The 22,199-nt window shown below is 48.9% G+C and overlaps 1 protein-coding gene and 1 non-coding gene across 4 annotated transcripts in view; both read left to right on the top strand.

The window, feature by feature from the left end:
• The window catches only part of CRTC3 (CREB regulated transcription coactivator 3), a 95,431-nt gene extending 82,199 nt beyond the window's left edge, over nucleotides 1-13,232 (top strand). The window contains exons 11-15 of one of the 3 annotated variants that reach the window (XM_070358324.1): nucleotides 1,950-2,248; nucleotides 7,017-7,217; nucleotides 7,306-7,386; nucleotides 9,197-9,299; nucleotides 9,755-13,232. In XM_070358324.1, the coding sequence (XP_070214425.1) occupies nucleotides 1,950-2,248; nucleotides 7,017-7,217; nucleotides 7,306-7,386; nucleotides 9,197-9,299; nucleotides 9,755-9,960 (890 nt within the window). In that variant the 3' untranslated portion in view covers nucleotides 9,961-13,232. Of the gene's footprint in view, nucleotides 1-1,949; nucleotides 2,249-7,016; nucleotides 7,218-7,305; nucleotides 7,387-8,522; nucleotides 9,146-9,196; nucleotides 9,300-9,751 lie in introns of those variants that run through there. The other 2 variants (XM_070358323.1, XM_070358325.1) reach the window with 2 other exon arrangements.
• Nucleotides 7,864-7,935, top strand: TRNAW-CCA (transfer RNA tryptophan (anticodon CCA)). The gene has a single exon. It is a non-coding gene; the product is annotated as a tRNA-Trp (tRNA).
• Nucleotides 13,233-22,199: the final 8,967 nt, after the last annotated feature.

Genomic DNA, 22,199 nt, shown 5'->3' with positions numbered 1-22,199 from the left:
CGTTCTCCAGAACAGCCTTGGACGCTGCTTCAGCTGAAAATCCTGTGTTTAATTGCTGGCTGTTATTTTCCTCAAACAAGCATTGTATTATTGAGGATATGTCACAACCAGTGCTTAAGTTTTTAGAGTTTCTATGCACTCCTTAAAAATGCATGGTATGAAAGATTGCATATATGTTTTTTAAGATGTGTGTGCTTTCTTTCTGAATGACTGAGTTTTTAAAAAATGTCTAAATTCATATCTTTAGCTCTAATTTTCATTCTTATTTGAGCCAGCCACATCTCTGACTTTTCCATGGTGAGTTAGGTAGGGGGACAACCACTTAGAGTTTTGTCAGAGACATCTTTCCTACCTTTTCAAAATCAATTGTGTTGGGGTGTGTGTGTGTGTTAGTGCTCAATCATGTCCAACTCTTTGCTACCCTGTGGACTGTAGCCCATTAGGCTCCTCTCTCCATGGAATTCTCCAGGCAAGAATACTGGAGTGAGTTGCCATGCCCTCCTCCAGGGGACCTTCCCAACCCAGGTATTGAACCTGAGTTCTGCATTGCAGGCAGATTCTTTACCATCTGAGCCACCAGGGAAGTCCTCAGAATCACTTGCTGGCTAAAAATCCTTTGTCATTTATGCATTCCATAATTTTCATCTAATACTTAACTTTTTATCGATGTGGAACAACACAGACTTCTGCTCACCCCAGCCATGGGCACAAGAATGTGGGCTGGGCTCTGAAACACAGGGTCGCCCACGGAGATGCACTGCAGGGCCAGCATTCATTCATGGAATGAAGGCACTCTGCCAGGCCTTGGGCCAGGTGCCAAAGAGCCAGCAGGGCAGAGAACAGGCTCCCTGGGCTCCTGGAGCTTGTGTCCTTGCAGCGTGTGTTATGGAAATGCCTTTCCCAAACTCTCTTGCTCTGGCTAAAATTCACTCCCCTCCCCTTAAAACAAAGCACCAACAAGGGTGTCCTTTTCCCCACACTGGAGGAGACAGTGATGAACCGCTTTTCAGGAGCCAGAAAAACAAAGAGAAAGGAAGCCCTGGTAGAGGGTCCCTTCCTGTGACTTGGTGCTGGGCTCAGGGTGTTTAAAGAGCCCCCCGAGGCAGCCTGCCCCCCACATCGAGAGCCATGACACCCAGTGAAGGCAACCGAGGGTCCTGGCTGGTTGCCAGGGACAAGGCACTGGGGGCCCTGAACATAATGGATTGTCCGGCCTTGGGATCTGTTCTTGGACTGGAGCGGAGGGACTGAACATTCGCCTCTGCTGCCGCCTGCACCAGTTCTTGCTGTCCCGGGGTGGTTTACATGATCTAATTCTCGAGAAAAATCTGTTCTCATCCTTTTTTAAGAAGCTTTTTATTTTGTACTGGGGTAGAGCCGATTAACAATGTTGTGTGATAGTTTCAGATGAACAGCAAAGATACTCAGCCATACATATACATGTATCCACTGTCCCCCAAACTCCCCTCCCATCAAGGCCACCACGTAACACTGAGCAGAGTTCCCCATGCTGTACAGTAGGTCCTTGTCGAAACCATTCGCATCAGAATGGCGTCGTCCCTCTTAGTCTGAGTGCCTCTTCTCCTTGCCCTTGATACCACTTTTTTTCCCTTTGGCTTAAACAGCAAACATTTATTTCTCACAGTTCCAGAAGTTTGGCAATCCAAGATTAATGTGTCTGTGCAGAGCCCACTTCCTGGTTCATAGGTTCCTATATATATATATATATATTTTTTTTTTAGTCGGACTATAAGTGCTTTACAGCATTCTGTTCGTTTCTGCTGTACAACCTTGGTACCTTTTCCAGCAGGAGAGTTGCCCGGAGCTCCTTCTCACACAAAATCATCATCAAGTACAAATAGGAAATTGAGTTTTTTCTTTACTGTTTGGGAAACAGAAGATTTGGTCGGTAACTATGAGGTGTACATTGCAAATGTTCTGTCTTCCAGGTCTCCAGAGTTCTCGGAGCAACCCCTCCATCCAGGCCACGCTCAACAAGACAGTTCTCTCCTCCTCCCTGAACAGCCGCCCAGAGGCCTCCGCTCCCAGCGCCTCTGCCCTCCACCCTTCACTCCGCCTCTTCTCGCTCAGCAACCCATCCCTTTCCACCACCAGCCTGAGCGGCCCACCCCGGCGCAGGCAGCCACCCGTCAGCCCCCTCACGCTGTCCCCCGGCCCTGAAGCACATCAAGGTTTCAGCCGGCAGCTCTCTTCAACCAGCCCCTTGCATCCGTATCCTGCCTCACAGGTAAAAAGCAAGCGAACTAACAGTGAAACAGACTGAAGCAGATGGGAACTGGACTAGGTCCTCACTCTAAGTGCGGTTCACGAGGCCTCAGATGCAGTCAGTTCTCACTTCTGTGCGAAATCAAATCATTCCTAATGCACTAATCGTTTTCTAAGAGCAGAGCTGTTGTGTCGATTTGTCGTTGTTTAGTCACTTAGTCGTGTCCGACTCTTCTGTGATACCATGGACTGTAGCCCCGAAGGCTCCTCTGTCTGTGGGATTCTCCAGGCAAAGATACTGCAGTGGGTTGCCATTTCCTACTCCAGAGGATCTTCCCGACCAACCGATCAAACCCATATCTCCTGCATTGGCAGGTGGATTCTTTACCTCTGAGCCACCAGGGAGGCTCATGTGTTGATTACTCTTAAGCAGACACTGAACAGTTTGGGGTACTCTCAGGAAGTTGGAATTGGAGGAAAGGGTCAGGTGTGGAGGGTGAAACCCAGTTATGTCTGAAATACAAGGGAAGCCAGGTTGGGGTTTTAAGTTTGGTGTGGAAAATCATTAATTGACTATCTGAGCACTGTAAGCCACAGAGAAAGCCAAGGAAGACATTGAAATACCCTCCTGAAGCTTCCAGATTGAATTAGACCTCTTCCCTAATTACACTGACAGATTTAAGAACAGTCCTTCTCTTGTTGATTAAATACTTAGGTACAATAGGATCATATGTCTATAAAAGGGCCCAGATGAGTCTGTTTAGAAAGAGGCACACTTTGAAGTCACAAGCCTGTTACAGAAATTTAGGGTGGAAACATCATCTTTTTGACTTGTTGACTTTGTTTCTATTCTAAGTTTTCAGGGTGGTTTTTCACAGTCATCAGTGAACATGTTTTTAACCTGTTGGTCACTCCCTAGATACATTATAACATCCCTTACTCACCACTTCACTATAAGTGAGTAGTGATTTAGCAAGAAGAAGTTGACAGAACACAACAGAGGTTAGCAGATCCAGTTATTAGTCACTCTTTACCAATTATTAGCCATGGGATCTTTATTATATGAGTAATCCCTTTCGGGAGACGGTAAGAGTATTTCATAATTGTTTTTTAATGGTTCTTTCATGTTATTGGATTGCCTTTAATTTATTTTGCAAGATTATTTTACAGAGGCCTCTCTGGTGGTTCAGTGGTAAAGAATCTGCCTGCAGTGCAGGAGACAACACTTCGATCCCTGGGTCGGGAAGATTCCCTGGAGAAGAATAGCAACTCACTACAGTGTTCTTGCCTAGAGAATCCCATGCACAGAGGAGACTGAAGGGCTACAGTCCGTGGGATCGCAAAGAGTCGGACACGACTTAGCGACTAAACCACCACCACAAGCTTATTTTACAGGATGTAAAAAATAACACCATCTAGCTACATTTTAAGGAGACCGTAGAGATAAACAGCACTCTTTTTCACATATTTTCATTTTTGTCTGCTAAATATTTAAAAATTAAAAAAAAATCAATGTTATTCGTGCACATAATTTAAAAGGTCAAATAGTCCTAAAGGGCCTGTTATGAAATAACAGTTGTCTTCCCCGCCCCCGCCAGCCATATTTCTCACCACCTGGAGGTGGCTCCTCCCGGCCACTTTAGCTGCTCTCTGGTGTAACAGTGTTATTTCATGCTGGGTGTGTTCTAGGTTTTTAGTGGCAGGTGTTCTCTAACGACAGCCTCCTGTGGAAGCCTAGGGTTTAAGCTCTCTTTCAACCCTCCCAGGCCCCTCCCTTCCCCCTTCCCACGTGTTTTTCCTACTCATTCTCCCCATCTCCACAGTGGTTTATTACACTTAGTTTTGAATAGAACAGTACTCAGTGTTTAGTGTTTCCATGCTTGTATGTAATCAGAGTTGAACCCTATAGCTTAGTATGAAACAACAAAATGAGGATCTTTTTCTCCTGGGGGTTAATAAATGTCTTGTGTTTTCCTCACTGTGGTTTTCTCTGTATGTCTTGCTCTGTATTTGTATTCAATCTCAAACTGTCAGCATCGGGTAGATCTCCTTCTGATATATTAAACACGAGCCCTCCGGTAGCTTTCCTAGAAAGAGTACATGCGGCGTGGCTTGACTTCAGTGTGTCCTCATTCTCCCCACCTTTTAACTAATAATTGGCTAAGTGTAGAATTCAAATGTGAAATAATTTTCTCTTGAAGTTTTGAAGGTATTAATCTGTCAGCTTTTAGTTTCTAGAGTTGCTACTGAGAAATCCAGTGCCATTCTGATTCCTGAAGTGAATGAAGTGAAAGTGTTAGCCGTGTCCGACTCTTTATGACCCCATGGACTGTATAGCCTTCCAGGCTCCTCTGTCCATGGGGTTCTCCAGGCAAGAATACTGGAGTGGGTTGCCATACCCTCCTCCAGGGGATCTTCCCAACCCAGGGATTGAACCCACATCTCTTATGTCTCCTGCCACCAGGGTACCCCCTCTGATTCTTAATACTTTGAATTAAATCTCCGTTTTTTCCTTGCGAGGTTTGCAGGATCTTGTTTCTTCCCCCCTTAGTGTTCTAAAACTTCAAAATAACGTGGCCTGATATGAGTCTATCTGGTTGGTTTCTCCAGTCTGGAAACTCACCTCTTTCGTTTCTGAGAAATTTTCCTGAATTATTTCTTTGACAGTTTCTTCCCTTCAGTTTTCTCTGTTCTCTCTTGAATGTACGAATGTTAGCCATCCTGTACTTTCCCTCTAGCATCCTTATTTTTTTTCTTTCTTTTCTCTCTCTGTCTTTTTCCTCTGCTTTCTGGAAGAGTTTCTTAACATTATCTTCCACCCTTCTCTTGAGGTTTTCGTTTCTGCTCTCATCCTTTTAAATTTTCAAGACATGTTTTGTTCTTGTTCTCTGAATGTTCCTCTTTTCATAGCATCATATTTATTCCATGGATGCCATAACATCTTTGATGTCTCTGAGGCTTTTAGTGATAATTTTTATTCCAGTTTCTTTTTATTTTCTTTGAATAGATATTTTCCAAATTGCATAGAAGCAGCGAACATGATATAATGAATCCTCCTATGCCCATCATCCAGCCTCAACAGTCATCAACATTTTTTTTTAAAGAAGTAGCTGTCTTTAGCTGTGCCAGGCCTTCGTTGCGGGAACCCGGGCCCCCCGCATTGGGAGTGCCTTAACCACTGGACCACCGGGGAAGTCCTCGACATTTTCATAATCTTGTTTTATCCATATCCCCTCTCTTAAAAAATGTGTATAGGGGTGCATATTATAAATAAGTATGTATTTCTAAAAGATAAGGATTTTTTAATCACTCTAAATATTATATTGATAATTCTTTTTCATGACAGCTTCTTCCTACATAAATTTTCCCAGGTTTGTTTTCTCAGTTTGTCTGCTTGGGTCTCTGACTTGCATCCAGACACATTCCTCATGATCTGGTGACCCTTGGCATCCTGCTCATATTTAGCAACAGGACACAGACTCATGCACACAAACTGCCTGGAAGCTCAGTGTAGGTGGGTGGGCCTGTTGAGTACAGTCTTCCCTGGAGACAGATCCAGCGCAGCTCTTGCCCTAGGGACCTTCTGGTATTGTAAGTTGGATTGTCTCCCAGGCTGGTCAGATCCCCAAAGGATGCTCTCCCCATCCTGCGCCTGGCCTGTGCCTAGACCCAGCACTGTGGGAACTGAGCTAGGAAAGAGGCGGAAGCTCAAGGGGCCACAGTGAGCTTTTTTTTTTTTTGACTTTCTCAGAAGCCCTGCATTCTCAGCAGTGCCTCACCTTCTAGGGTCTGGTGCACCCAGTCCAGAGACCCCGGGGCCATACTCCCTCCAGAGTGCCGCCCTCAGCCTCCCTGCAGGCATGGGCTCTGGAGCCCACTGCTGCCTGCCAGCCTCTCCAGATTTAGCTTCGTCTTCTCCCGCTGCTGTCCTCCCCTCCCCTCAACCCCCACCCGCGGGGACTCTGCAATGGAACCAGACCGCCTCCCTGCTGCCAGCCCTGCATTTGGTTCCCTCAGGTCTACTCAGCCAGCTACTGCGTGTCCATCTGCTTTTCATTTTCCAAACTTTGTTGCCATTTTCTTCCTTTTCATTATCTTCATCCTCGTGTTTTTTATCTTCATTTTAGCATTATTTACGATGGTTTTCATTTTGTTTATTAATGTTTATTGTTGTTTAATGTTGTTTTAGGGCTTCAGTGGGGTTTGGGGAGACAGCAGAGCTAAGTGCTTTTTTTCAGTCTTCTATTTTTAACCAGAAGTTATGGCTGTTAAAAAAAAACAAACCAAACAAACATGATTTTCACTGAGAAAACTGAGACAAAACTGGTTAAATTGGCTGCATTTTGCTTTGTTTGTTTTTGAAGACAATAGAAATTGTCACTGAATGGAAAATGCTTTGTGGGGAAGTGACATTTGAAGTATACTTTGCAGGAACAGAAGTAGGTTTCTCAGAGCACAGTGTAGACTGCCAGACGAGGAGAATATCAGGATTTTTCCTCACTTTGACATTTCCTAACTGTAAAGGGGGGTTTCCCTGGTAGCTCAGCAGTTAAAGAATCTGCCTGCCAAGCAGGAGACTCAGGTTCAATCCCTGGCTCAGGAAGATCCCCTGGAGAAGGAGATGGCAACCCACTCCTGGGAAATCCCATAGACAGAGAAGCCTGGTGGGCTACAGTCCATGGGGGTCACAAAGAGTCTGACACAACTTAACAACTGAACAACGACAGCATCCACGGAGGACTGACCACTAGCAACTCAGAAGCTGAGTAGTTAGTGGCTTTGTTTTTCAGATGGTGTCCTCGGATCGAAGCCCGCTCTCCTTCCTGCCCACAGAAGCTCAAGCCCAAGTGTCCCCCCCACCCCCTTACCCCGCAGCCCACGACCTGCCCCAGCCTCTGCTGCAGCAGTCCCATGCCCAGGAGCCGCCTGCCCAGCAGCCCCAGGCGGCCTCATCGCTATCCCAGTCGGACTTCCCGCTCCTCACAGCCCAGGTGAGTCCCACCCGGAGCCCCAGGCATGAGAGGACGCTCATGCCACCCCGAGTTCCAAGCTAAATGGTTCCTTCCTTGTTCCCTGAAGGGCTCATCTTTGACCAGCTTCTTCCCAGATGTAAGCTTTGACCAGCAGTCCATGAGGCCAGGTCCAGCCTTTACCCAGCAGGTGAGTAATCGCCTGGGCCTGCCTCGTCCCCACAGCAGGAACTGTCACCATCAGGCTGCTCCGAGCGGGAAACCCACACCCAGCAGGCTCGGTCGGTACCTCACTTCTCCGACCTCGATGCACTCAGTGGCTGGGGAGCTGGCATTGCCCTGAGCCCTAGCTGCTGGTGCCGGCTGCCTTAGTTCATTGTCAGGTGTCAGCGGAGGGCCTTTTGGAACATGTGGTGGAAGACTTGTGATGATATTCTAGCCAGAGAATTGTAGACACGCTCATGCTGGAAGGAACCTAGCAATCCATGGGTCTATCATGATGAGGCGTCAAGGAGCAGGCAAAGGCTTTGCCTCAGCCGGAGTTGCTGTGTGTGGCCTCCTGGGAGCCCATCCTAGCCAGGCAGGGGTCCTTCCTGAAGGTTCTTTCATGGAGCCATTTTCTTTTGCTTTTTAGTTTCTCCCTAATAACATAGACTCCCTAATATCTTCCCTGGTGGCTCAGAGGTTAAAGCGTCTGCCTCCAATGCAGGAGACCCAGGTTCAATCCCTGGGTCGGGAAGATCCCCTGGAGAAAGAAATGGTAACCCACTCCAGTATTCTTGCCTGAAGAATCCCATGGACAGAGAAGCCTGGTAGGCTACAGTCCACAGGGTCATAAAGAGTCGGACACGACTGAGCAACTTCACTTACTTAATAACACAGACAATCTTTTATATCCCTAGATTTTATTTTGTTGTTTAATCACTAGGTCATGTCCAACTCTTTGCAACCCCATGGACTGCAGCACGCTAGCCTTCCCTATTCTTTACTATCTCCTGGAGTTTACTCAAACTCATGTCCATCAAGTAGGTGATCCCATCCAACCATATCATCCTCTGTCACCCCCTTCTCCTTTTGCCTCAATCTCTCCCAGCATCAGGGTCTTTTCCAATGAGTTGGCTCTTCGCATGAGGTGGCCAAAGTATCGGAGCTTCGGCTTCAGCATCAGTCCTTCCAGTTAATATTCAGGGTTGATTTCCTTTAAGATTTTATAGTATTCATTAATTATGGTTTGGGCTCCAGGATATATTACGGAGAGAAGGAAGAGCACTTTCCAGAACTTAACAAAAACAGTAAAACAAATAAAGACAGATGTTTTCCGTGTAGGCCATGGGAAGTGGTGAGAACCAAAAGTCTCTGCCGCCTGATTTTCTAGAGAAGCCATGTGAGTCTAGGTGAGTCAGTGTCTTTCTGAAAAGTGATGGAAACTCCTACTTTTGAAAGATTTTTTAATGATTTAAAAATTAACTTCAGGAACGGCACCTAAAATAGGCCCCAGTTCTGACCCGTCCTCATCAAGGCTTTTTGCAGAGAGAGGCTTGCTTGCATTCCTCCCTCTGAGTGACAGATTGAGAGGGGGCTACTGTCTCGTTTCTTTAGAAAGCAAAGAGGAAAAGAGCCCATCGCTTCCTTGGTTATAGACAGAGCCTTTGAAGGGTTCCCACCAATGGTAGTTTCCAGAAGCCTCAGTGTGCTGAGGAGGGAGGTGGCTGTGACCGGTGGGCCCGCAGAAACCACAGCCAGTGGCGTTATCCAGGATGGCGTAGAGCGCCAGGCAGTGTGCGCACAGGGACACATCACCCACAGCGTGGCCCTCGGGCCCCTCCTCCACTGCAGCACCCCCTGGCCTCCACTACCCAAGCAGAATGTTCTGTGTGGGCTGTCACAGCAGAGAAGGGGTATGACAGCTCCCAGGGCTGGTTTTGCTTGGGGGCGCACAGCACGGTCGTTCCCAGGGAAGCAGAGGCCGTCCCTCACACAGTGACCTCTGGTGCCTCCAGGTGCCCCCGGTGCAACAAGGCCCCCGCGAACCACAGGACTCCTTTCATTTGAGACCAAACCTGTATTCCAACTGCGGGAATTTCCCAAACACTGTCCTGACAGGTGAGTGCGGCCACCTCCCAGCTGCTGCTTTCATGTTGCTATGTTTCTCCAGATACTGCTGTAAGACAGTCTAAACAACATGACATTATGTAAAGCCAAAAAATGAAAGCCCTGCAGCCCAGCTTTACCTTGTTGAGGTGTGGGAGTCCAGCCACAGAGACTGCGAGGCAGTGGGGAAGGGCCTGGTGACCCAAGCCTTCTTCCGACCTGCTTAGTTTCCAGTGACTGACAACTATTCAGAGGGAGGAAACCTGCAGAACTGGGACGTGTGGAACTGACTGCAAAGAACACAGATTCCAGAGCAGGACTGTGGGCCTGGGAGTGGTTAGGACATGGGTGATGACTGTCCTGGTGGGTGAGATGGCAGGGGGTTGTCACCAGTCGTGTCCTGAGTGACCTGACCCCCACGCCTTCTAATCCGCACTGTTCTCCCCTCTCGCTGCTCTTTCCAGAAGACTCGAGCACCAGCCTGTTCAAAGACCTCAGCAGTGCACTGGGAGGCATGCCCGAGGTCAGCCTAAGCGTGGACACTCCGTTCCCACTGGAGGAAGAGCTCCAGATCGAACCGCTGAGCCTGGATGGACTCAACATGTTAAGCGATTCCAGCATGGGCCTGCTTGACCCCTCTGTAGAGGAGACATTTCGAGCTGACCGACTGTGAGGTGATCAGAATGGGACAGGAGGACTTATTTCTGAAACAGCTAAAACAGAACGGAATAGAACCAGCTCCACCCCTGGGCGTTAGTTATCTCGGGCTTCTGACCTGGAAGGAACCCAATTCCTCAGCTCCCAGCTCTCAGATGAGGTCCCATCTCAGTCACCATGGCCTTCTCTCAACCACAGAGCTGGGCACTACCCCTCAGGCCCGCAGCACAGGCCCTGTCGCTGCAAGCCTGCTGCTTTAGCACTTCGAATGACTCAGTCGTCACCACACCCGTGACATCTTTTACTGACCATCTAGCCGGTCGATGAGTAAAAGAAAATGTGTGCCGAGAGGCCTCAGTAGCCGTGTATAATGCTCAGAACCACTGATCTCAGTCAACACTGAAGAAAGGACCCAGAGTTGGGGGGCGGTCAGGGGCTGCGGGCCTCTGGGAGCCAACTCTCCTCCAGCGACGGTACCAAGCCCCACAAGGCCTGCCGTGGTTCCGCTGTCTCACCTCGGCACCCCAGGCAGCCATGGGATGTCCAGGGCAGCACGAAGGGCCAGGACTCCCTGAGAGGGCTCCATTGGAACACGAAGAAGGATTTTCGCCGCGCGTCCAAGAACAGACTTGAGTTGGGCAAACTGAATTCTAATTGGTTTTCTCCTGGTTTGTAATCTCTTCTCTGCTGCTGCAGTACCCCTTTTCCTTTGGATGAGAGGAAAAGGAAGACTATTTTATTTTATTCTGTCACTGAAAAAAAAATCAAAATCCCCTGGTAATGGATGAGCCTGAAGAGAACGGGGCTTCTACTCGGTGGCTGCAGAAGACAGAGAGGGGGGCTGTGTGTAGGTATCTTACAGGTACACGATGTCCTCTAGACAAGCTGCAAACCATCTAGGCCTCCCTGTCTACAGACTGGCCAGGAGGAGCAGCCGGGGGTCTGGACCAGCAATTGTGCAGCAACAGAGGGAAGCTGGTTCTCTGTGGAAAGGGGGTATTCCTGTCACCCTACTAGACCGTAAGCTCCCTGAGGGCAGAGACTGTGCCTTACCCATCACCAAACCCCTAGCACCCAACAAGTGCCTGGCACTGAACAGGTGCCGCCGACCCGTGCGTTGAATGCACACACGCGTGAATGAGCAGATGAATGCACGAATGAATGAATCTGCCTCGCTAGGAGGCAGTCTAATCTTTCACTGACCCTCTTCCTCACCAAAGCTTCTCAGAGCTTCAGCTTTTCTAACACTTGTGCCTGTGGTTAAGTGAAGCATACACTTTAAGATGCTTTTAACACTAGGTGACCAAGTCCACGCTTAGGCCACATGCCCTGTCCTCCTCAAGGCTACGGACGTGGGTGGACACTGTCCTGTGAGTGCACCTAGGGTGGCTCAGCAAGCTGGGGCCTCCCCCATATTGGGACTCGGGGGTCCCGGCCATCACAAACATCTTCCCTCTCAGACCCATGTTTTGTTCTCAATTGCATTAAGAGATTCACCCTCTGAGGCTGAAGAAATAGTGTATAGTAAAACAAAGGCCTAATTTACGGAACCATCATTAGGCATCAGTACTTTAGCACAAAATGGTATTACTGTATTTCCACCAGCACCTGCCTCCTCTGATTCAGTCTATGCCAGCCCCTGACCAGAAACCCCAATGGGTGGGCTTAAAAGCCATCAGGGGAGGAGTCTGGGCAAAGGGGCCTCACGTGGGCCTGGGAAGACCGCATAGAGTGGACAGAGACACTGAAGGAGGGATAAAGATGCTAGAGCCAGACAGACAGCTTCTTCCCAAGGGACACCAGGCACGATGCTGAAGGGTCCACCTAAAGAAGCAAGGCGGCGCCATGTGGGTCTGAACCTGACACGTGTCCCTGGTGGCAGGAGGGGTCTGTCACAGGGTCCTGGGCTATTGACCTCTCCAGACCTTCTCCTATTTCCTTCTGTCTTCAGGGGGCTCCCCTCCCTCCAGTCTTTCAAGTAACCCCAGTGGTGCACTGATCCATGTCCACTGTGGAACCCAGGTCTTGGTCTTCCCGCATCACATTTGCTCTGAACACCCCAGCTCTTGAATTAGAAAGACCAGCGCCCTCCCTGCCTGAGCTCTGGCTCAGGAAGGGGCTATGGGCTTCCCCTTCAAAGCTTTAGTCCCAGTTAGACTTCTAGATCGCAGTGACTTTTTGTGAAAGAAAATGGCCTTTCATTGTACACAGCACCCCAGCGTGCTGAAAGAGCCAGATGCTGCCTGCCTCTCGTGTGTCGGAGACCCCCTGAGATCTGAACTAGCCTTTCAGACAAGGGGGAGTGCTGATGTCATGAGAGGGTTTTTTTTGTTTTGTTTTGTTTTTTTAATGGAGATTCTAGGATAGTCTGCTCCCTACACAGTGCCTTACCCATGGTGATCACTGGTGTCAGGGTCCCAACTCTCTCTGTCTGCACAGCAGCCCAGCCATACAGCCAGAGACCCCGAGACCTGCAGGACCAAGTGTGCTCCCCCTGGGCATTCACCAAGGACTTGTGGAAATGGAAGGCTCCTGGGAAAAGTGACTTGTTTGGGGGGAGGGTAACGATGACAGTTAGGTTTAGCACTGAATCCAGTTTGTCCTTAGGTCCGTCCATCCCCTCTCTTCCTGTGAAAAGGTTTTGGACATTATACAACCTGCCTTGCTTACCCAGTGTCAAGGACACCCACAGACAGGGGTCACCCTGACCTCCTCACCGCTGCCTTTGGCCCTCAGCATCTGAAATGGCTGCAGACTTCAGAGTAAACTATTTTTCAATATTTAGTTTTTCACAAGAAATCGATGGTTGTACTACTCTCATTTACTAGCAGTTAAACAGCATAGAACTAAAAACCTATCTGTGTTTCTGTTTTTTCCCCCTTCTATACGGTTGTGGTTTTTAGGACAGAAGGTGTCAGGAGAACCTTGGTTATGTCTCGATCAACATGAATTCTCCACTATCCTGTCTCATTTCTCCTAAGTCTACTGTATATTACCTGAGCTGAAATGTATATCCCAGTCCATTTGCATAGTTGAAGACACTTCCTACTCTGACCCTCGTCGTCTCTTCTGACTCACGCACGGACGGTCTGGTCCCAAGCGTGTTTCTTCCACTGCTTTGTGATGGAGACATCACAGCAAAACTAATCAGACTTCCCATCAGTATCCTAGTCCACATGCCCCTCGTCAAACAATATTTAAAGATTGGAAATTTGTATAAAGTAGCTTCCAAGTTTTATAATGCATCATTTTACATCTTTCGTAATTAAAAGCAGCACAATAAGGTTGTATGTGTGTCTGGTGTCTTCCTTGGCTTCTGGTGAGATAAACCGGTGGCGAGCCCTTCTCAGTGCAGCCTGAAGTCAGAGATTTCTGGTCCATGGCTGAGCAGAGCCTGCACTGGCCCACTTCTCTTAATATGTGCTGTGGCGCCCAGTCCTGAGAGAAGTCCAGAAGGAAATAGCGAAGTAGGGGCACATGTGTACCCAGGACAGAGGCATCATTGTAGGGGCTCAGCATTCCACTCCCTCTTCTGAGGTTCAAGCCACTGATGTGCCTCCCCCAGCCTCTCTGCTGCAGGTACTGGTCTTTAGCTCTTTCAATCCTAAAGGAAATCAACCCTGAATATTCACTGGAAGGACAGATGCTGAAGCTGAAACTCCAATACTTTGGCCACCTGATGCGAAAAGCCGACTCGTTGGAAAAGATCCTGATGTTGGGAAAGATTGAGGGGAAGGGGAGAAAGGGGTGACAGAGGATGAGATGGTTGGATGGCATCACCAGCTCGATGGACAAGAGTTTGAGCAAGCTCCGGGAGATGGTGAAGGACAGGAAAGGCTGGTGTGCTGCAGTCCATGGGGTTGCGAAAAGTCGGACACAACTGAGTGATTGAACAACAACAACCCATTTCACCAAGGACTTGGGTTCTGCTTTCTACCCTCCACCCTTCTCCCCCTGTCCCAGCAGGGTTCAGAGTGTTGACCTCTCCAATCAAACAGCCTCAGCTGCCCCCAGAGACCCACTTCCTCAGCCGCACCCAAGGCTCGTCAGAAAGATGACTCTTCTGAAATCTTACTCAGAAATCCCCCTTCTGACCCTGACTTCCTGAGCCACCATTTCTACTCCAGTCCCCACACACCCTGTTACCTGGCTCCACTGGGACTTCTGTCCCATGTCCTTCCTCTCAGTCTGCCTGTCCCCTCTTCATTCCCTGGCCGAGCCCGCTGACTCAGAGGCCTTCAGGACACCCTCACCAGCCCTCCTCCTGCTCTGACCCTGGCGTTTCTCAGTAGCCGCACACTGCCCCTAAACCCCCTCCCTCTTCTGCCTCCAGATCTCTCCTCTCATCAGGGCCCTTCTCTCCTCACAGCCGGAAACTCCAGGTTTCCTTCAGAGGGCAGCTCCCTCAGCAACCCAGCTGCCCCCACGCCATCCTTTCTCATGGAAAACGCCTAAATCTACCCATCTGTACCTCCCTCCCCTCTGCCTTACCTAGTTCTCATTTTTTCACGTGTGATTTATCTGTGCTTCCTCCAAGGATTCCTGGTTCTCCCAGGCCTCCTTCTCATCCTCTCCAGCAGCTTTTCACCCTCAGCCCAAAGACGGTCTATGTGTGTGTTTAGCTCCTCAGTTGTGTCCGACAACGCCACGAATTGTAGTCCGCCAATCTCCTCCATCCATGGGATTCTCCAGGCAAGAATGCCGGAGTGGGTTGCCATTCCCTTCTCCAGGGGATCTTCCCAACCCAGGGCTTGAACCTGGGTCTCCTGCATTGCAGGCAGATTCCTTACCATCTGCGCCACAGTCTCCTCCTTACTAAAGGCCAACAGTGAAACAACGGTCTCAACTCTGACTTCTCCTCCAACCACGACCTCTCTCTGGAAGAGTCGCTCATGCTCAGCTCTGGTCTCAACTCCTCTGGCCAGTCCAGTCCCTCTCCTCTGTGGCCCTCCCCTGACATTTGAGCCCTGTGGCCGCTCCTGTTCCCTCCCCTAGGTCCTCTGTCTGGCTCCAGTAAATCCTCTTGTTCTCTCAGGGCACGTCCTCCACTACCATCTCATTTCTCAGAACCACTGTCCCCAGGCCATCACCTCTAAGCTGATGGGCCCCGACATCCAGCCTCCCATCCCCCTGCCTGTTAGCTCGGGCTCACCTGCGCTCCGCCCCATGTGCCTGCCGCACAGCCCTTCATAGCTCTGTGTACACTGGCGAGCATTCCTCACCACACTTGACACTGGCCGTCCCCATACAACTCAGCTCTGTGAGGACAGGGACCTTGCCTTCCACTTGAATTCTGTATCGCTGGTGCCTGGCATGTAGGAGGTGCTCAAATATTTTCGCACTGCTGACTTCTGCCCGCCCTCTCAGATCACAGCCTTTATCTACCACACAGCCCTCCTCCTCCCCTCAAATCCAGCCTGAGTCCGAAAGGGCTGCCTCAGCCCCCATTCTCTCTCTCCTTAGCCTGACACCCATCTTCTCATCTGGCTCCCTCCTCATCTCTGGCCCAGGAAGCAGCCTCTACCTCCCCTTAGAAATTAGCAGAGTAGGGACTTCCCAGGTGGTCCTGTAGTGAGGACTCTGAACTCCCAGTGCAGGATGCCTGGGTTCGAACTAAGATCTCACTTGCCACATGATGTGGTCAAAATAAAGAGATTTTTTAAAAAGAAAAAAAAATTAGGGACAGATTTTACTTTAATGTTTTTGTGCCCCAGGGTTCTTAAACAATAAGTACCCCCCCAGTTTTATAGCATTGTAGGGGTTCATTGTGTAATGAATTCATAATGAGAGCACTTAAAATCATGCCGTCAACAAATAAACACTCAATAAATATCAATTATTATATTATTTGTTGCATGGATACACTGTCCTTTAAAAAAAAAAAAAAGGATTCACAAATCTTTAGAAGTACTGAATCTGTATAGTGCTTGCTTTCAAACACCAAATCTTACGGTCTTAGGTTGGTCCTATTTAGGTCCTGTTTGCCAAATGAGCACTTTACTATTTCCAAGTATGGAAAAGCCAGTTATATATATGGGACTGTGTCCCCCTGTGGACACTAGATGGAGCCGAGACACAAGAGTAGCTGTCAGGACCCAGAAACAGCCCCTAGCGCCCCCTGACCCTCTCCTCCAATTTCACCTTTAGACGGGTAGACGGCAGTGTGGTTAACAGGTAATCCTGCAACGGCAGAGTGTAAGTCTCTCTAGTGACCGCTCAGACCCTGCACGTCACACGTCCCCGAAGCAGGTCAAGGGTGGCTTCTTGGGTTTATGGGTGAGGAAGGAGGCCCAGATGGCGCTGAGTCACCTGGCGACACCGGGAGCCCAGACCTTGCGCACGGCCGGGCTTCCCCACCGGCGCATCGCGGACCCCCGAAGCTCAAACGTGCGGGCGGAGCCCGGCAAGGGGCCCGACCCCGTCGGACCCCCAGGGCCTGAACCGCGCCCCTCACCCACCCGGGGGCCCGGGGGATCCAGCCCCGAGCAGAGGGTCCTGGAGCGCGGGGAGGGAGCACGAGCCCAAAGGGAGGGCCGGATTTTCTCTTTCCAGCAGTGTTTTTTAATTTTTAAAATCAAAGGCTTTGCTTTTATAATAATAGTACACGCACATTATAAGAAATTCAGGTTAACACTGAAGAGCACAAAAAAGAAAATTTTCAGGTGATCCGGAAAGCAGCATCCGCAGAAACGTCGATGGAGACATCTGCTTACGCACGTATTCAGAGAAAAAGACCAGATAGGTGCCTGGAAATTTCCACCGAGAAGTGTTCACAGAATACATGCTTCTTTTGGAAGAAGTCTTTCACAGAAAGGAAAAAGAAGAAGAATAAGAAGAAGCCTAAATGTAACTAAAGAAATTGCCGAGCTGCAAATAATTAAAAGAGAAGGAAAATACCCAGAAGCTGAATTCATCCTTTAAATTTGTTCCAACTGTAGATGGCATCTCTTGACAGCGCTGGAGCTGGGAGGAAATGAGCTCACCCACTTCCCCTCTCCTCCCCCTCCCAAAGGTTGTGAGTTCTTATTTTTACATTGTCAAGGTTTGTGCTGCTCGCATCCTGTCCTGTAACCATCCTTCCCACCATTGTTTGGCCCCATTCTGTGTGTGCCTGGGTCGCCTGCTCTCTGCCAGGCCTTTCAGAGTGGGTTTCCCAGCCCTCCCTCCTGAGTTCTTTATTTCATTTATTTATTTTAGCTACCCCATGTAGCATGTGGGATCTTAGTTCCCCAACCAGCTATTGAACCTGCGCCCCCTGCAGTGGACGCCCAGTCTTAACCCCTGGACTGCCAGGGAAATCCCGTTAGTTCTTTATTTTGATTCCCCTCATGTCTGACTTGACTTGTCCCTAAGAAATCTGTTTAGGAAGGGCTTTGGGCAGTGGTCACAGACAAGGGGGTGGTTGGCTGCTGGGAGCAAAGGTTGGAGACCTCAGTTCTGAAAAGGGGTGGGTGGGCTCTAAAACTGGCTGAATTATCCCCAGTGAAACTGACATAAATCCCCAATGTAGGGACCAGCACTAATACTCTCCAGTATGATTCCTGGCTGAAAACTGAGTCTTAGCTTGTATTTGGTGGCACACAGTCCCCAGGTGGCTCAGTGGTAATGAATCCTCCTGCAGGTGATGCAGGAAACTCGGGTTCGATCCCTGGGTTGGGAAGATCCCCTGGAGAAGGAAATGGCAACCAGAATACTGACACTTGTCTGGGAAATCCCTTGGACAGAGGAGCCTGGAGGGCTACCGTCCATGGGGGTTGCAAAAGAGTTAGACACGACTGAGCACACAAGTTGAATTCTTAGAATTTGGAAATAGAGGAAATGACAGGGGTAGGAATCCCAGAGGGTATTGTTTCATTCTTTTTTTTTTTTTTTTTGCCACATCATGGAGCACGTAGCATCTAAGTTCCTGGCCCAGGGATCAAACTTATGCCCTCTACCTTGGGAGCACGGAGTTTTAACCACTGAACTACCGGGGAAGTCTCTTATTTTTTGAAGAAAGAACATGCCAGATTTCTGGTTCAGGGGGCCTCTGTTTCCAGGCTATCACCACTACCTTAACAACCCCCCTCACACACACACACACACAAAATACATACACATTTCATCCCTTTGACAGCAGTGCCCTGTCCCATATTCACCTGGAAAAATCCAACTTCTCCTTTAAGACCTAGGTCAAATGACACCTCCTCTGTGAAGCCTTTGTGAAATCTATATTATGGCTTGGCAAACAGGGATGTATGGTCAGCTTGTGCATAGGAATAAGACCTAGGGACTTCCCTGGCAGTCCATTGGTTAGGGCTCCATGGTTCCACTGTAGGGAGCCAGGGTTTGATCCCTGGTCCAGGAACTAAAATTCTGAATGCTCTGTGGCATGGCGCACACACACACACACACACACACACACACACACACAAAAAGACTATCTAGACACAGTACTGCTTGGGGGCCAAGGGTGCGGGCTCTGGAGTTGTAGAGACCTGGGTTCAAATCTGCCTCCACTCTTCCTGGCTCTGAAGTCAGGGCAAGCAAGTGGCCTCTGTGTCATTCAGTTTCCTTATTTATAAAACAGGGATGGAAAGGTTGTGCCAGCCCCTGGTACACACTTCCTAAATCTTCGATATTGTTTTCACTGTTAACTGTTTTCACTAAATGGGTCCTTTATTGCTAGGCCTCAGAAACACAACAAAAGGATTCGTTGAGAAGACCAAGTACTCTGAAAGGAGCACTGAATAGTTTTCTCCATGCACAGAGGGCTCCTGTGGAGCCGCCACCCTCCTGTCTAAGGAGCTGGTGTGACTGACATTGACCAGTCTGACCAGGGCAACAGCAGCCAAATTCACATCTCCTGGTTGCACCAGCTTTTTCTTTATTCCAAAGGATTTTCAGGACTAACCTCTTGTGCTGGTGCTCTTTCACTCAGCATGTCTGACTCCTTGCGACCCCATGGATGTAGCCCCCCAGGCTCCTCTGTCCATGGGATTTCCCAGGCAAGAATACTGGAGTGGGTTGCCATGCCCTCCTCCAGGGAATTTTCCTGACCCAGGGATCAAACTCACTTCTCTTGTGTCTCCTGCATGGACAGGCAGATTCTTTTTTTTTTTTTTAATTTATTTTTAATGGAAGGATAATTGCTTTACAATATTGTGTTTGTTTATGCCATACATCAACATGATTGAACCATAGGTATACATGTGTCCCCTCCCACCCCATCCCACCCCCTAGGTTGTCACAGAGTGCTGGTTTGAGCTCCCTGAGTCGTACAGCAGGCAGGCGGATTCTTTACCACTGCGCCGCCTGGACTAAACTCAGATGATGCTTCTTCTTCACCTGCTCAAAACTTGGCCTTGTAAGTATCAGATCTTCCTTAACTGATTTCTGCAGGGCTTTGGTTTCACTCCAACAACCCCAGCACACTACCAGGGACTGCTTTATTGGTTGCAAGATGAGCCATGCAGACTGGAGGCTGCTGGGCTCTCCCCTCCCAGAAGCTGGGCCTGCACACACAGGGTCCCCTGGCATGTTGGCTCGATCCACTTGGCCAATCGGATGCTCCCTCCCAGGACTTTGAAGCCTGAGTGGAGCAGTGAGTGAAGCAGGAGTGAGTAAGCAAGGAGTTACCTACACTGAGCCACATTAATGGCAGCGCCTTGGAAAGAAGTTTCCTCAGGCCCCTGCACGGCCATTATTCTGCCATTGGGAAGCTTGGCCATTCAGCAGTTCTCCCAGGCTGGGTGCTGCCCCACTGACTTTCTCATTTGTCCTCTGGAGCAGAGAACTGCTTCATTTTACAGTTTGTGAGGCTGAACTCCCCAAAGAGAAGCCTGGGATCTTGTAACGCTGTGTCTTCCCCGGACCCGGGGGCTGGTCTACCATCTGGGCTCCTGTTGCTGACTCTGCCTTCTCTTTCAGATTCACGGGTAGCAGTGGGAGCTGGTGAAATGTGTCATTCCTGGCTCCAGGTTCTTTCAGAAGAAAGAATTCTGTGGGCCAGCTCTGGGGAGCGTCCACGGTTACACCAGCACACAGCTCTAGCTGCTGCAGACAGCCCTCACCCAGGGGGCCTGAGAACTAGTGCTCCCCACAGCAAAGTCTGGCAAACCCTAGTCCCACAGAATGTTGACAAAGGGATGCACAGGTGGGGCTTCCCTAGTGGTCCAGTGGCTAAGACTCTGTGCTCTCAATGCTGGGGGCACAAGTTCCATCCCCGGTCAGGGAACTAGATCCCACATGCTGCAACTAAAGATCCTGCATGCCTCAACTAAGACCCGGTGCAGTCAAATAGATAAATTAACATTTTTTTAAAAAGTGGCAGGGTGGGGGGAGATGCACAGAGCAATGCTCCTCTGGCCTGGGCTGTTGGCTGCCTGAACATGGTGGAAAGATATCTTCACCAAGGGCAGTCTCAGGGGCTCTCAAGGGCCAACCCACTTCCAAGAGGTTGACCTGGTGGTTGGCATTGCTCAGACTTGTTTGATCCCTGAGTCCTTTTCTTCGGGACCATCTTGTGTGGCTGACGTTCTTTGGAACACACTGGAAAAGGCGTGGAGACAATAGGGAGAGAATTGGACTTTGAAAGGAGCAAAGAAGGAGAAGGGAAAGGATGGAGCAAAATGGAAAAGAACACATGGAAAGGAGAGGGCATCCAGAGGTTTTCGAGGGGTTTGTTTGTTTTGGCCTTGCCTCGAGACATGAGGGATCTTGGTTCCCTGACTAGGGGTTGAACCCATGTCCCTGCAGTGGAAGTGCAGAGTCTCAATCACTGGGTCAGCAGGGAAGTCCCTCCTGGAGGTTTCACAGAAGGCCTGGTGAGTCCAGGCTCAGGGAAGCCCATGAGACGCCTCTGAACCATCCATGAATACTATTAATGCACCTACAGATGGCTAGAAGTCTTTTTTTCTTTTTCAATTCAAAAATGTCTCCATAGTCATCTAGTTTGTGTGAATGAGTGTGGCTCACCAATGCAGGTTTGTTAAAATACCTGTGGTAAAATAGTCATTTTACCAAATGAATCTTGCCTTGAAATCTTGGAGAAAATAAAATTGAAATCCAGAAGAAAGTTATGTGATTAGGTGAGAATTAATGGTGAAGAGATTGAATCAATATGGCAGCTTGAACACGTGTTCCAACCTAAGTGGGAAAAAAATATATACATTAAAAAAAAATCTATCATAGGGCTAGAAGCTACAAAGGGATATCCTTTTTATCAGAAATTGTGAGGAGGGACCTGCCTGGCAGTCCAGTGATTAAGACTCCATGCTTCCAATGCAAGGGGCACGGGTTTGATCCCTGGTGGAGGGGCTAAGATCCCACATGTTGCTCGGCACAGCCAAAAAAATAAAAATAAATAAAATAACAAGAAGAAAAAAATGATGAGGAGTAAAGGATGCCGAAGAGTGAAAGGCAAAGAGATGGGATTGAGTTGAAGGTGGAAGTCTAGCCATAAGTGTTCAGAAGAGGATGCTGTGAAAGGAAGGGCTGGCCTTTGGGGTGAGGCAAGTGCAGGGTAGGGGGGCACAAGGAGCAGGAGGTCCAGGCAGCTGACAGGGTGGCCAGTGGGTGCGGTTAGGTCTTGCTGCTCCCCACTGCACCAAGCAGCTGGCCCCGGGTGATGCTAGCAGACAGCAGAGATAAGGACAAACCGGGAGGCTTATTTACCACAAGGGCTGGACTCAGGGCTCATTTCCTTCAGAAACAATGAGCCCTTTATCAGTAAGATAAAGACTGACAGCCAACAGAAACCCCAGGGTGAAGACACCACCAGGCAATTCACAGAGAAAGAAATACAAATAGCTCATACACACACGAAAAGACTCTCGATCTCATGCATAATGAGAGAAACACGTTAAAACAAGGAGATATAAATTGTTCACTCTTGATGCTCACTCTTGACAGCTCAGGGCTGGGGAGGGTGTGGGGAAATAGGGCTCTCACATAGAGCTGATGGGATGTAAATTGGTACCACCTTTCTGGAGGACAGTTTGACATCAACCACTAGACAGAATTATGAAGGCACTGTAAGAAAATATGATAAAAAAGTTTTTATATTTCTAGAGTGGGGAAAACTTTCCTAAGCAAGATGAATATACCAAAGATAAAAGACAGGTGACAGCCATTAGGGGCAATATACATAATAACCTAAAATATGCAGAGTCTCTTCATATCACAGGATAAAGTTTTATTTTCCAACATATAAATGGTCAAAAGACAAGAATAGGCAATTCACAAAAGAAACACAAGTGTCCACTTGTTGAGAAA

The sequence above is a fragment of the Bos mutus genome, chromosome 21 (assembly GCF_027580195.1).
Source record: "Bos mutus isolate GX-2022 chromosome 21, NWIPB_WYAK_1.1, whole genome shotgun sequence".
Lineage (NCBI taxonomy): Eukaryota > Metazoa > Chordata > Mammalia > Artiodactyla > Bovidae > Bos > Bos mutus.
Note: the sequence above shows the minus strand (reverse complement) of the source record. Positions and strands in the feature narration are given on the sequence as shown.